The sequence below is a fragment of the Oncorhynchus gorbuscha genome, linkage group LG21, assembly GCF_021184085.1.
Source record: "Oncorhynchus gorbuscha isolate QuinsamMale2020 ecotype Even-year linkage group LG21, OgorEven_v1.0, whole genome shotgun sequence".
Taxonomy (NCBI): Eukaryota; Metazoa; Chordata; class Actinopteri; order Salmoniformes; family Salmonidae; genus Oncorhynchus; species Oncorhynchus gorbuscha.
In genome coordinates, this window is record NC_060193.1 from 45,539,437 (window position 1) to 45,555,879 (window position 16,443).

Here is a 16,443-nt window from a genome sequence, read left to right on the forward strand (position 1 = left end):
GACTCCAAAATTGCACAAGACATTATTTACCATTCACAAACGTGCAGAGTCACAAACTTGTAGTCATTGCGGGCTATGAATATGGGACCAAATACTTAACTTTTTGCAACACTGATACACAAGTGAATTCGTTCCAATACTTTTGGTCTTTGGTCCTCTAAAATTGTGGGACTGTGTACAAAAAGTGCTGTAACACCATCAAATTAAAGCTGACAGTCTGCACTTTAACCTCCTAGCCATTGTATCATGTCATCCAACGTGCGGGAGTACAGAGCCAAAACCACAACAAAAATGTGTCACTGTCCCAATTCTTTTGGAGCTCACTGTATTAGCAAAAGAGACCGTCATAAAGGATTCTTTGTCCCCTTTCTTTATGTTAGAAATAATGATTTTTTTAAAAGCCTTTCGTGAACTAACGCTCACACTTGACTCTTTTCCCTCTTACTAGAGCTGACTTTGCTAATAACTACTTTTTTGAGAGATTTTTAAAAAACTTACTACGACTGTGATATGTAGTTGTCCCAACTAGTTGTAGTTGTCTTGAGATGAATTAACTGTAAGTCACTCTGGATAAGTGCGTCAACTAAATGACTAAAATGTAAATGTCACTCTTCATCCTCCTCATCCGATGGGAACTGCCTAATACGATGTGCTGCCTCAGGATAAAGAGCGACATCACTCAACAATTTCACTTCCTGTGGCATCTTAATAAATTCATACAAGACATTATCATCATCGGGAAGCAGGAAGTCATCCAACCAGCCCAGGGGCTCTGCAGTATCGGGATGTGTCATCAGCTAATACAATGTTATTCCTCCCAGTAGGGGGGCGGCCCGACCCAGCCCAGCCCAGCCACCTTCCACTCAATGAGTTAGCACATCCAGGGGGCTGCGCCGATAATAACCCTGGCTCGCTCTCCAGCCAGCCAGCAGCCAGCCTAGTGCTTTAAATAGACACAGATCAAATCTGCAGTTTTTTTTCTCTACAAAGGTCAGTGAGTACTTTCTCTGTTAGACCTGGAAGCCCACTGTACTGTAGGTAGGTAACCAACAGGATAAAGAGAGAGAGAACGTCTTGGTAGGAAAGGTGTAGACTCTAAGAGATCTCCTGCTGCTGGGGTTAACTCTTAGCACCTCACCTCTGTGGCCCAGGTATAGTGACAGTCTGTCAGATGTTTTCTCTGTCACAGCTCTGTTCCCTGCAGTTCAGCGAGAGACCAGCGGCAGCACTCTTGAGGGCGGTTGCTTGAGCGAGAAGGATGGTTCCCAGTGGACAAAACAGGGACCTCACAGATCAACCTGACCCAGCATCATGGAAACCTTGCTAGAGTAGATGCTGTTTTGGATGTCCCTGGCTTGACACACAATAGTTGCATCCCAAATGACACCCTATTCCCTTTATAGTACTCTACTTTTGACCAGGGCCCCAAGGGGTCTTTTGGGACACCATTGGACCTGACCTCATAGTCTCACATAAAGCAATACAAAATAACATTGATAAAAGATACCTATGGGAACCGACAGGAAATCTAACCTAAGCTTATGCTCCATTGCCCACTGTCACACATACTGTGCATGTTATGAACAGTATACTGTTTATCTATTGGACAATAGGAGGCATTCCTTCTGCCTTTGTATAATGCCTCATTGAGCATATTTTGCAGCACGGTTTAACTTATAACCTTCTCTGGCAGTATGTTATGGGTGACTCAAAGCAGCGGGCAACCATTAGCTTGTCTTTTGTGTCAATATGCCATAACAGGTTTTGATCAGCTGCTCAGTTGGTGAGCCCCAGTGGATGTGGGGGGAGGCAGTTGGGTACAGGAGGAAACATGACATATACATTATGTGGAACTAACCAGGGTTGGGGGTCAATTCCAATAGAATGCAGTCAATTCAAGAAGTAAACTAAAATCCCAATTTTAAAAAAGGAAAACGGAGCATCTATTTTCAATTACTTCTCATTATCTGAAAATGGGAAGGTATTTATGTACATGTTTAAATTTATATTTGAATTGACTGATTATTCGAGTTGACCCCAACGCTGATGCGGAACTAATTGGAACCTGGAAATCGGTGCAACAGTTGCAATTCCCCTACTGGTGCAAGATTGTCTCAGCCCCAGGAGAACAGCACACGGTGTACTTCCACTCATGATGAAATCATTTGTTCATTTAGCTAATTGAAATCTCTTTTCTTTTTCATTTCTCCAAATTCAATTTGGTGAGCTCATTTGTACAGACAGGATATCTTGACATCAGCCTCTCTACACATGTTGTATTTCCTCCTGCATCTCTTCATGGACTACGATCAAATGTCAAAAGACCCCAACCACCCAGGCCATAGACTGCCGCACGGCAAGAGGCACCAGTGCATCAAGTCTGACACCAACAGGCTCCTGAACAGCTTCTATTCCCAAGCAATACAACTGATAAATAGTTAATAAAATAGCTACACGGACCAAGTTCACCTTGTATCTTTATTGACCTTATATTTCCGTATTTGCACTGACTCTATGCACACTCACAGGGCCCTACACACTCACTCCTACACACACACTGTCACTCCAACACACACACACTGTCACTCCAACACAAACATTCCAACACACACACACTGTCAACTCCAACACACACACACTGTCACTCCAACACAAACATTCCAACACACACACACTGAAAACTCCAACACACACACACTGTCACTCCAACACACACACACTGTCACTCCAACACAAACATTCCAACACACACACACTGAAATCTCCAACACACACACACTGTCACTCCAACACACACACACTGAAAACTCCAACACACACACACTGTCACTCCAACACACACACACTGTCACTCCAACACAAACATTCCAACACACACACACTGAAAACTCCAACACACACACACTGTCACTCCAACACAAACACAGGGTCACTGCAACACAAACACAAACACTCACGCCATCATTTGCTCATTCACGCAAAATATGCACATACATTTATACTGACTCTACACACCCACTCACATACAAGCTGCTGCTACTCTGTTTATCTGATATCCTGTTTACCAGTCACCTTATCCATAACCATATCTACCTCTATCATTCCACTTGCTGTCAAAGAGCAAGATCCTAACCCTGCTTTGTTGTTTTGCCTCATAATGGATCTGACCCAGACATGTTTCTCGGTAATGCATTCTGATTGGTAGACCGCCAAAACGAAACATAAACAAAGGGAGAAAAGAGGAAGAGAATACCCCCCACTCATAATATTTTGATTGGGCTTCTCGATGTTAACAATACACCGAGCTGAGAATCACTCTAGTTTTGTCCTGGGGCTGAAGACAATGCACTGTGGCCTCTGGTGTGTGTGTGTGTGTGTGTGTGTGTGTGTGTGTGTGTGTGTGTGTGTGTGTGTGTGTGTGTGTGTGTGTGTGTGTGTGTGTGTGTGTGTGTGTGTGTGTGTGTGTGTGTGTGTGTGTGTGCGTGCGTGTGTGTGCGTGTGTGCGTGTGTGCGTGCGTGTGCATGCGTGCTGTGTGCGTGCGTGCGTGCGTGCGTGCGTGTGTGTGTGTGTGTGCGTGCGTGTGTGTGTGTGTGTGTGTGTGTGTGTGTGTGTGTGTGTGTGTGTGTGTGTGTGTGTGTGTGTGTGTGTGTGTGTGTGTGTGTGTGTGTGTGTGTGCGTGCGTGCGTACCATCTTCTACATGCTCAGAGATTTGTCTTTGAGGTCATATTCACTTAGTGGAAGATAAACTACACAATATGGGGTATGGATTTGATGGCTGGTCGTGGGATTTGTTAGCAACAACAGTGAGTCACTATCAGTCGATTCTTGTAAGAAGGTCAATTCAGAAAATCTGAAAACGCTTACCTGTACCTACGTTTGTCCTGTACAACTGCGGTCTTTTCATGGGATGTTGAAATTCGTACTACGTAATCTGACATTCAGTTGGCACATGAACATTCATGCTTAGTTGAGCAACACAAATGAGGAAAAAGTTGGCGGTTGTTTCCAAATAGAAGTTTTTATTCGAAGTATGAATTTCAGCGCCCTGCAGAAAGGACCACGGTTGTACAGGACAAACATAGGTACAGGTCACAGGCGGCTGGTGGCACCTTAATTGGGGAGGATGTGCTCGTGGTGATGACTGGAGTGTGACAAGTGGAATGGTATCAAATATATGCTTCTACACCTGCATTGCTTGCTGTTTGGGGTTTTAGGCTGTGTTTCTGTACAGCACTTTGACATATCAGCTGATGTACGAAGGGCTTTATAAATACATTTGATTTGATTTGAAATCAATCAAACACATGGTTTTTATGTGTTTGATGCGATCACTCCATTTACTCCGTTCTGGTCATTATTATGAGCCTTCCTCCCCTCAGCAGCCTCCACTGGTACAGGTGAGCGTTTTCAGAATTGACATTTTTTACAAGCATCGACTGATGGTGACTCAATGTTGTTGCTAGCAAATCCCACAACCAGTTAACAACACTCAACTCTGCCTCGGTATAAGAGAACGGAGTTGAGCGTTCCTCAATTACAGCATACAGGTATATGTCTATACTGTACATTCAGTGCTAGTGACTGTAATTACTCATTCAAACCAGGCTGTGCATACAGACAGCAATACTGTCTATGCCTTCCACTTGTTACCAAAGACACCTGCAACAGACAGAGGACAGAGCTGTAAGAGGAAAGGAGGAGGAGGAGGAGAGCAGAGAGAGGCCATCTCCTGTTGCCTTGATGAGATAGGAAGTGACAGCAGAGTGCTTCATAGACTGGCACTGGGAGCCAATTCTAGGTTTGAAAAATATCCACTGCCTACAGATGTAGGATCTTAGAGGAAAACTCCACCCAAAAACGCTATTTTGGTATTTGGTTTCATTAGTTCATTGTTGACATACTGTAGTCCCAAAATGTTTGGCTTGTCAGCAATTCAGGTTTTCGAGATGTGTAACTTTCAACATTGAGAAACCATCCCCTGATGATGCATCACATGATCTAAAACGCGTCATCATTTTTTCGTGAGGAAAAATCAAATCTGAAATTTGCAAGTAGAAATTACAAATTTCAAAAGCCCTTTTCAACTTCAAAATACACTTCAAGTTAGACATTTTCTGCATTGAATCAAGTTCTCCTGCAACAGAGTGATCAAATTAAGATCCTACATCTGTACCTGGCTGTCCAGTCTTCCTCCATATACTACACACACAAACACACTTGTGTGTGCACGGACGCACACACACACACACACACACACACACACACACACACACACACACACACACACACACACACACACACACACACACACACACACACACACACACACACACACACACACACACACACACACACACACACACACACACACGCACACACATGCACACATCATTTACAGAGAATTCCAGAAAATTGTCACAGGCACTATACAAACACACACACAAACATACATAAACACACACACACATGCACACACACCCTTCTCCCTTCTCTCCTCCGGGTGTTTTCTTTATTGACCGTGGTTCTGTCTGGAGATGTTCTCTGTCTCACCTCAGTTCACTCAGCTGTGTAATGTGTACCGTCACTTTAATAGTCTGCCTGGCAGCCTGCTTCCTCTGTAACCTCCTGCTCCAGCCGCATGACAATGACCTAACTTACCTAGCTACCAACCAAAAGGATGGTTTGGTTGGTTCTGGGCTCTATGCTGACCATCAAGCTTACAGCCTTGGGACTGAACTCCTCCATATGCAACTGGGACCTGGACTTCCTGACGGGCTGTGAATTAGGCCACATTACCTCCTCGACACTGATTCTCAACACGGGGGCCCCACAAGTGTGCGTCCTCAGTCCTCTCCTGTACTCCCTGTATACCCGCGACTGCGTGGCCTCACATAGTTCCCACTCCATCATCAAGTTCGCTGATTGCACGTCAGTAGTGGGTCTGATTAACAACAACGACGGGATGGCCTACAGGGAGGGGGTAGGCACTCTGATGGCGTGGTGCCAGATAAACAACCTCTCCCTCAATGTCAGCAAAACAAAGGAGCTGATCGTGGACTTCAGGAGGAACCAGGCTGGGCATGTCCCCATCCTCATCAACGGGGCCGCCGTAGAGACGGTCAAAAACTTGACGTTCCTCTGCGTACACATCTCAGAGGAGATGAAATGGTCAGAGCACACCTACACCGTGGTGAAGAAGGCACGACAGCGACTCTTCAACCTCAGGATGCTGAAGAGCTCCTCTGAGATGTGTACGCAGAGGAACGTCAAGTTTTTGACCGTCTCTATGGCGGCCCCGTTGATGAGGATGGGGACATGCCCAGCCTGGTTCCTCCTGAATTGTCAGGTTCACTAACCATCTAGGTTAGCCAAGGGAAAGTCCAGGCATTATGGCCTGGTACAGCAACTACACCTCTGTCGCAATACACAGCGCTTGGGTGCACACAGCCTGCCCTCCAGGACACCTACAACACCAGGTATTGCAGGAAGGCCAGGAAGATCATCAGGGACCCCAGCCAAGGCCATGGCCTGTTCTCCTCATTTCCATCACTCATTACAGGATCATCATGTACGACTGGCCAATAGCTTCTACCCCACAGGCCATCAAACTGCTGAATAGCAACCACTAGTCAGCTACCTGCTCCACCTACTTCCCTGCTGCTCCCCCTATGGATCCCCCCCCCTCCCCTATACTGACATTTTTACCCTACCCCCACCCCAATGGACATTTATCATGCAGAATATCCACTATCCACCACTAGTCAGCTACCTGCTCTCCCTGTCTCTCCACCTCTCGCCCCCTCTCTCCCTTCTCTCCCTCTCTCTCCCTGTCTTCCCATCTCTCCCCTCTCCTCCTTCCCTCCCCTTAACCTCTCTCTCCCCTCTGTCTCACAAGCCTCTCTGTCCCCTCTGCCTTCTCCCCTACTCCTCTCTCCCTCTCTGTCCCCTCTACCTTCTCCCCTACTCCTCTCTCCCTCTCTGTCCCCTCTACCTTCTCCCCTACTCCTCTCTCCCTCTCTGTCCCCTCTACCTTCTCCCCTACTCCTCTCTCCCTCTCTGTCCCCTCTACCTTCTCCCCTACTCCTCTCTCCCTCTCTGTCCCCTCTACATTCTCCCCTACTCCTCTCTCCCTCTCTGTCCCCTCTCAGCCCAGATGGACCACTGAGTCAGTCTCTCCAATCAGCCTCTGACGTACTGATGCAGAGTGTTCCTCAGCAGAATGACACATCCAAATATTTACATATGAATTACCCCATCACCACAGTGACCTTTCTCCAAAAATTCCCTCCTGGTAGTTTTCCCTCCTCAGTTCCTTCTCTTCCATCTCGGCCCATTTCTGTGTGTCATCCTGCTCTGAATTGTCAGGTTCACTAACCATCTAGGTTAGCCAAGGGAAAGTGAATCTCTCTTGGTTTTATCAAAGGCTTTCTGAGAGGGAGCAAATGTTTCTTGGTCCTCTGTTGTTTAGATATGGTGTTATTCTGATTTCATCTGCTTATGATTTATTTTGTGTGATTCCCTCCAAAGACAGCATAGATAAAAACCTAAGGATTAAGTCATATGTAAGATGTGTGTGTGTGCGTGTGTGTGTGTGTGCGTGTGTGTGTGTGTGTGTGTGCGTGCGTGCGTGCGTGCGTGTGTGTGTGTGTGCCTTGCACAATCAAGGCAAGTGCTAGGAATTCCTTCCAAAACCCTGTGAAATAGTCACATTGTGTGACCATAATCCACCTCATACCATAGTCCCATATTAAATGATGTTTGTACAAACACTTTACTCCTGAGTTGACCTAACTCCACATTAGTTCCACAGGTTTGAGGAAATCCTCTCCAACAAAGCATTACTCGGTAGCTGACTGCATGAACCAGTGGGATCTGTTGCATATCTTTGCCAAACACCACACAAGAGGTCTCCCCACAATCGTATACCGTGTAGAGATAATATACGCCATCTGGCAGACCCTTTCCCCCATAGCAACCTACTTTCATGCATGCGCACATTTTTTTTGTATTGGGTGGCCACAGCGGGAATCGAACCCAAAACGTTGGTGTTGCAAGCACCGTGCTCTACCGACTGAGTCACACAGGGGAAGAAAAACGTGGTCCACATTATTCAACGTGTCTCTATATAACACATTGTAATATCCACATAACAGAATAAGGAATCAAAACAAATTCCTGTGGGTCTTTTTGACCCACATTCAACAGTGTGTGTGTGTGTGTGTGTGTGTGTGTGTGTGTGTGTGTGTGTGTGTGTGTGTGTGTGTGTGTGTGTGTGTGTGTGTGTGTGTGTGTGTGTGTGTGTGTGTGTGTGTGTGTGTGTGTGTGTGTGTGTGTGTGTGTGTGTGTGTGTGTGTGTGTGTGTGTAGCTCTCTCTGTATGTGTTATGCGTTATACAAGCGTGACTGAGCATGTGTTTGTGGGTCGGTTGGGCCTGTGTGTTTGGTGTGTGTCATTCAAACAGCGGATATCATTTGTTGGGCCACAACAACACATACGCTGCGCAGCTGAAGCAGGTCTCCAGTCATGCGTGGCTTGCTGCCTACCTTAGTGTCTCTTTACCGCTTGGCTGGCTAACCGCCCAGTGCCACAGGGCGTTGTTTACCAATTTAGTTATATAGCCTATAGCCTATAGCACCATTTCCTCTAACAGAAGGCTGTACTGTATTTGAGGCATGTGTTTTCTACTAACACCTCATAGGAATGAGTCATGGCAGTCCCAGTCCCAGTCCCAGTCCCAGTCCCAGTCCCAGTCCCAGTCCCAGTCCCAGTCCCAGTCCCAGTCCCAGTCCCAGTCCCAGTCCCAGTCCCAGTCCCAGTCCCAGTCCCAGTCCCAGTGCCACATCTGTGGATCCCTGGCCCACTCCCCTTGTTGTAGTTGGATGTTGACATGAGTCGCATACAATCAGCACTGGCTATGTTAATTCCCACCTTCTTCCTTCCTTCACACACACACACACACACACACACACACACACACACACACACACACACACACACACACACACACACACACACACACACCCTCTTCCTCGCTGTCTGTCTGTGTGAGGTGCTACATTTGACGTTGGTTAGTGTGAACGTTCAGTCTGGCCATCCTGCTGCTCCCAATCTGTTCCTACAGCTAAAAATAAGAACACTGCAGCAAGTTACGTTACTCTGCTGCAAATGTTACCAAGTTTGTTGGACAGCCTGGACAGCTTAGACAGCTTGGTTTGGAGTGCAAAGTGACTGTTTTCACAGCTCTTTCTCACACATTCCCATAAACTCTGATCACCCCACACATGTTCTATTTCAAATTAAACTGCTCAAATTGGCCATAAGCTTCTGTCTGTTGAGTCAAAGTGCACAGGATCATTGGTAGGTTCACTTACTTCTCTCTCTCTCTCTCTCTCTCTCTCTCTCTCTCTCTCTCTCTCTCTCTCTCTCTCTCTCTCTCTCTCTCTCTGTCTCTCTCTCTCTCTCTCTTTCTCTTGTTCTCTCTCTCTCTCTCTTTCTCTCTCTCTTGTTCTCTCTCTCTCTCTCTCTCTCTCTCTCTCTCTCTCTCTCTCTCTCTCTCTCTCTCTGTCTCTCTCTCTCTCTGTCTCTCTCTCTGTCTCTCTCTCTCTCTCTCTCTCTCTCTGTCTGTCTCTCTGTCTCTCTCTCTCTCTCTCTCTCTCTGTCTCTCTCTCTCTCTCTCTCTCTCTCTCTCTCTCTCTCTCTCTCTCTCTCTCTCTCTGTCTCTCTCTCTCTCTGTCTCTCTCTCTGTCTCTCTCTCTCTCTGTCTCTCTGTCTCTCTGTCTCTCTCTCTCTCTCTCTCTCTCTCTCTCTCTCTCTCTCTCTCTCTCTCTCTCTCTCTCTCTCTCTCTCTAGTCTCATTTGCATGCTGGTGGAAACTGGTCTGATGGATCTGTGAGTGTCACACCCTGATCTGTTTCACATGTCTTTGTGCTTGTCTCCACCCCCCTCCAAGTATCACCCATCTTCCCCATTATCCCCAGTGTACTTATACCTATTTTCTCTGTTTGTCTGTTGCCTTTTCGTTTTGTTTCATCAAGCCTGCCCACGTTTTTCCCGGGCTCTAGTCTTTCTCTAGTTCCTGTTTTCTATCTATGTTTGATCATGTGTTTGACCATTCTGCCTGCCCTGACTCTGAGCCTGCCTGCCATTCTGTACCTTGTCACACCACACTAGATTACTGACCTCTGCTTGCCCTGACCCTTAGCCTGCCAGCCGTTCTGTACCTTTCAGACTCTGCTCTGGACCACTGACCTCTGACCTGTCGTTTTTCCTGCCCCCCCCCCCTGTTTCTGTAATAAACTTTTGTTACTTCGAAACTGTCTGCATCTGGGTTTTCTCCTGAGCCTTGACATGTGAGGACCATTGGCAGGACTAGAGGTCCTCAGACAGTCATTCTAATGTTTTTCAATGTGCTGATCAAATGTGACCCAAACATTGCTTGAGTCCGAAATGGCACCCTATTGCCCTACTTTTGTTTGGGGACCATAGGGCTCTGGTCAGAAGTAGTACTCTGTATAGGGAATAGGGTGTCATTGCGCTGGCATACAATGAGGATAGGAAACTATCTGAATACCACATGACACTCTTCACTTGACATGATCAACATGACAGTAAAAATACAATAGCAGTTGGTACATGCAGTACCAAATTCAAAGCTAGAAGGTACTGTAAAATAGCTTGGTGTGTATTGATTTTAAACGAGTGACTGATACCCTCTGCTGGTCAACAACAGAATCACAGGAGGAGTCATTACATCACAACCACCACAACCCATTTATACCCTCGTTTGTCTGGGCTGCGTGATGCTTCTAATAAAGATCTGATTCAGGCATCCATGTAGATCTAATGTAGATTTTTACACACATTCATCCACCATTATCTTCCATCTTTAGATGGCTGTGAAATGGGTGGAATTGGAAATAACTGGGTCTAATGTTAGAATGTTGATTTCACTTAGGTCACTCGTTATTTCTACTGACACATCCATTGTCCCTACAGGTCTGGCAGCATGGTGTGTAGAGGTGTATCCTACTACAGGACCATGATATAGAATGTCTAGAGAGGTCATCCCGTTACCTGTGAGCTTCCATTGGACGTTCTCTCAATCCAACTGCTCCAGCTGTTGGTCAAAATCATGTCTTTTATCAATCATGTATCCCACAGCTAGGCTGGAGCAGGTGACAGGTGTCTCCATGACAACCCCTGTTCCATCACACCACAGTGACAGATGAGACTCTGGGACACTGGGACAGATCAAGGGCAATGTGGAGCACGGTGACGTCACCATCACTGCGGTCTGTGTAATCCGGGGCGGCGATGACAAATTCATCAGTGGTCTTCTTGCAGTAATTCACAAGTCTTCTGATGCTGCTTATAGAGATATTTACATTGGTTTGGCCCCTGTGAGGTTGCCGTCTTGCAGCTGTAGTCTTGTGGCTCTCTGACAGAGACCATCCTTTGTTTATAGGACTTATAAGGGGGATGCTTACCGATGCACTCCTTCCAGTACCGGCCCCCTCTCTGTTCTTACATTATAGGACAACAGATAAAACCCTGGATGTCACTGGATGTACAACACTGTTCAGAGGACAAGCAGGAAAAAGGTATGTGTTAGTAACCTTTTACATTGACTGTTGTTTCCCTCCACAAACATGACATTATGTGTTTGACTTTTGGCATCATTCAAAAGGTATTGTTGATGCAAATGAAGTCAATCTACCAACAGAAAAGCCATAGGGGAAATTAGAGTAACGGGATGTTGTTTCAGTAAGATAATAAGGTAAAATAATATTGCAAAAGTAAAGATATCCAAACACGATTAGGGTAGGTCACTACTTAGTAAAAAGTATATATTTTATGGAATGTTAAAATAATGTATATCAATTGCACACACTTACTTTGCATTAGGCATGGAACTAAATATGATCTATAATCTGTCCAGTCAGTCTTCTATGAGTATAGTGAACGAAAATACAAACACAAAATGTAAAGTGTTGGTCCCATGTTTCATGAACTGAAATAAAAGATCCCAGAAATGTTCCATAAGCACAAAAAGCTTATTTCTTAGCCAAGATAATCCATCCACTTGACAGGTGTGGCATATCAAGAAGCTAATTAAACAACATGGTTATTACACTGGTGCACCTTGTGCTGGGGACAATAAAAGGCCACACTAAAATGTGCATTTTTGTCACACAACACAATGCCATAGATGTCTCTAGTTTTGAGGGAGCGTGCAATTGGCATGTTGACTGCAGGAATATCCACCGGAGCTGTTGCCAGATAATTTAATGTTCATTTCTCTAACATAAGCCGTTTCCCACGTTGTTATAGAGAATTTGGCAGTACGTCCAACCGGCCACACAACTGCAGACCACATGTCACCACGCCAGTCCAAGACCTCCACATTTGCCTTCATCTGCAGGACGCATAAGCTATGGACAACAAACACGATTGCATTTTATCGATGGCAATTTGAATGCCATGACGAGATCCTGAGGCCCATTGTCGTGCCATTCATTCGCCTCCCTCACCTTATGTTTCAGCATGATAATGCACGGCCCCATGTCGCATGTCACAATTCCTGGAAGCTGAAAATGTCCCAGTTCTTCTATGGACTGCATACTCACCAGACATGTCACCAATTGAGCATGTGTGGGATGCTCTGGATGGACGTGTATGACAGCGTCTTCCAGTTCCCGCCAATCTCCAGAAACCTCACACAGCCATTGAAGAAGAGTGCGACAACATTCCACAGGCCACGATCAACTTCCTAATCAGCTCTATGCGAAGGAGATGTGTTGCGCTGCATGCAGCAAACGGTGGTCACACCAGAAACTGCCTAGTTTTCTGATCCACACCCCTACTTTTATTTAAAGGTATTTGTAACCCTCAGATGCATATCTGTATTCCCAGTCATGTGACATCCATAGATTATGACCTAATGATTTTATTTCAATTGACTGATTTCCTTATATGAACTGTAACTCAGAAATTGTTGCATGTTGCGTTTATATTTTTGTTCAGTGTACGATTTGTGTGGCAGACTAAAGATCTGCTATATTGAAAAAGCAATACTTTGTTTCCAGTCACAGACAGAATTGTCCAGGTCAGGCCTTGCTGGAAAACCAGGGGCCAGAATGAAACTCAAACCCCTACACAACTCTGTCTAACTTCTCTTTCATAGCAGACACCTGATCTATAGTCATTGGATTATGTATGCCACTGAGCAGACGCTATTATCTAAAACAGGGTCTCCCAAACTCGGTGCTGGGGCCCCCTCTGGGTCCACGTCTTGGTTTTTGCCCTAGCAGCTGTGTCAGCTGATTTCAAATAGTCAAAGCTTGATGATGAGTTGGTTATTTGAATAAGCTGTGTAGCACAGGGGGGGAAACAAAACATGTACCCAGTGGAGGCCCCAGGACCGAGTTTGGGAAACTCTGATCTAAAGCAATTTACAGTTCAGGGAATGCATACCTTTTTAGTAGACTGTGTGTGTATTTAATACACCCAGGAATTGAACCCACAGCATTGTGGATGCTAGCTCCATGCACTTGCTACCTGAGCTACACAACACAACAGATACGTAGAGGAGAAGCTAGCTATCCACAAGCATCCACCATGAAGAAACCATTTCTGTCTTTCACATGGTGATCGGGAAAAGGCTTATGTGGGTAAACTGAGATGTCAGATTAACATGGATTGACTGAAGGATAGAAATTGAAACTAAATTAGGGATTTGGTTGGAATTACTATCATCTTTCTCACTGCAGTTCAACAGGTTCAGCAGATAAATATCTGATTCATCAACTAGGCTACATAAATGGTGGATCATCTCACTCCCTTCCACCCCTGTAGACACCTGCTGTCCTCAAATCACAAAACCCACACACTCATGTTTCAAGGAAGGAAGTGTCGCCTTATTCTCAGACGTTGCCCCAGTTCACAAGCAATCTCTTTAAACCCCCTCTCCTCTCCTCTCCTCTCCAGCCCCCTCCTCATCAGAGATGTGAATTATTGACTCTCTCTCTCTCTCTCTCTCTCTCTCTCTCTCTCTCTCTCTCTCTCTCTCTCTCTCTCTCTCTCTCTCTCTCTCTCCCTCTCTCTCCCTCTCTCTCTCTCTCTCTCTCTCTCTCTCTCTCTCTCTCTCTCTCTCTCTCTCTCTCTCTCTCTCTCTCTCTCTCTCTCTCTCTCTCTCAACAGCAACAGCCCTGAACAATAGGGCCACCCATCTGTCTGCGTTCTGAGGGCCATCTGGTTCCCTCGGTACGTTTTCCACCAGACAGGTTGTTGATAGAACAACAGCGGGGTGAATAAAGACAGATCTGCTGCTCCTCACACATGTAAGGTGTTTATGTTTTCTCTTTATTTTATTACGGCCAAATTGCCATATTTGGTCCAAATGGATGCTTTGTTGTAGACTGTTGTGTCAGGGATACTTGTATAAATGGTAGCACACGTCCTGGATGTTTTCAGGGCTATATTACTATATTATCAGGGTTCCGAAATTAGAACACAACAACATGCAAATAGACTGCAGTTGCTAGTGTACTTACAGCCTTAATACACAGGTACAACAACTTTATGTTTAAGCGTTACCACACTTTCTCTGTCTCGTCCTTTCAGGCGTAAGGGGCCAAAATGCAGTACTTCTTTAGTCTCCTACTGTTGATGGCGGTTCACTCCAAGTCTCGCAGCAGCCCGTGCGAGAAGGGCTGCGACTGTCATGAGGAACTGAAACTCACCACGTGCACTAACGCCCTCTTCACCCAACTGCCCAACCCCATCCCTCCTTACACGGAACACCTGGACCTTTCTATGAACCTTCTAACCTTTATTCCGAAGAGTTCCTTCCGAATGGAACGCAAACTGAGGGTTCTGCTCATAAAGGACAACAACATCAGCGCTGTGGCCGACGGGGCCTTCACCCAGCTAGAGTTCCTTCAGCAGTTGGACCTGAGTTGTAACAGGTAGTGGGATGTTTTCCCTGGCCACCGTGCTCTTGTTTTTGTTTTGCTCTTTTGTGGTCTTACTGTAAAGCACTTTGTGACAACTGTTCATGTCAAAGGGGTTTTGTCAATTAAATTTGATGGATGGATGGATGGATAGATTCGTCGATTGATTTATCGATTGATTAAACAGGATCTCGTCCCTGAGCGAGAGCTTCTCCCTGGGCCTGAATGCTCTGAGAGAGCTGCAGCTGAGCCACAACCACCTGCACACCCTGCACAGCAAGAGCTTCATGCACCTGGATGGCCTACAGAGGCTCAACCTTACTGGCAACGCCATTCATAATATCCAGGTGAGGTTGTTTTTACTTTTGTTGATCATCATCAAATAAAGTGATACAGGGCTTATACAATTTGATTCTATTCCGTTCTATTTTACTATATTGTATTGTGTTTTATTTTATTTTGTTCTTTTCCATCCAGGTGAGGTCCTTTGGCTCCATGTCCACCTTGCGGCAGCTCCACCTGGAGGACAACCATCTCGTCTCCCTGAACAATGGGGTGTTCTCCATGCTGAAGTCCCTAGAGGTCCTCAACCTGCAGGGGAACCAGATCAACAAGACTCAAGAGGGTGTCTTCACACCCATGACCTCCCTGGCCCTGCTCAACCTGGCCCACAACCAGATGAGCACCATCTACTTCAAGACCTTCCTAAGCATCCACACCTACAGTACCCATATTCTGTTGGAAGGAAACCCCTGGAACTGCAATTGTGACCTGCAGAAAGTGTTCCACAAGCTTAGAAGTGTTCAAAGGCTGTTTTTGGATGATTACTATAATCTTAGCTGTAATGCTCCGCCAGAACTAGCGAACTACAGGTTGATGGATGTGGATACGGAGCTGTGTATCGCCGAGGTGGTTATTGTGCTGATTATCACGATCACCATGATGATAACAGTGTTGGGGGCCATCGTCATGGCGGAGAGGAAGAGAAAGAAGAAGAAGAGGGGAAAGCATTGGACGGAGCAGGGCAACTTGTCTGACTCAGATCACTAGGGATTGACTTTTACTCGGCAACAGAATCATTTTAATGCATTTGTACAGTAACACGAAGAAAATATCTATCTGATACAGTTATAAGCGTCATATTTTAAAGGGCATTTAGTAGGCTATTGTACAATTTCACCAAGTATTTATTGTACACAAATGCATAAATCAATTACTCAATTTGTACACTTTTTGCATTTGTAATAATACCAGAATTTGTAGTGTTCTATTAGATACTTTGAAATACAATATGAACAATACTAACGGTTTGAAAAATAATAAATTCAACGCAATTGAAATGTGCACTAGCCGCATTGTACTCTATCCATTTCCTTTATGATGTAAGAAATATAAATTTTATATATATATATATTTTTTAGAAACAATAACAATTGCACATCTTGCCTTCACACTTCGTTATAAACATGCTCTTATTGCATTTACAGTAG

At 45.4% G+C, this 16,443-nt stretch overlaps 1 protein-coding gene across 1 annotated transcript; it reads left to right on the forward strand.

Annotated features, from left to right (window-relative positions):
• The first annotated feature begins 14,205 nt into the window (after positions 1-14,205).
• LOC124008938 (insulin-like growth factor-binding protein complex acid labile subunit) lies at positions 14,206-16,289 on the forward strand. The gene is made up of 4 exons (XM_046320536.1): positions 14,206-14,341; positions 14,625-14,968; positions 15,141-15,300; positions 15,431-16,289. The coding sequence occupies exons 2-4, from the start codon at positions 14,640-14,642 to the stop codon at positions 16,001-16,003; spliced, it is 1,062 nt and encodes a 353-aa protein (XP_046176492.1). The 5' UTR covers positions 14,206-14,341; positions 14,625-14,639; the 3' UTR covers positions 16,004-16,289.
• The last annotated feature ends 154 nt before the right edge of the window (positions 16,290-16,443 follow it).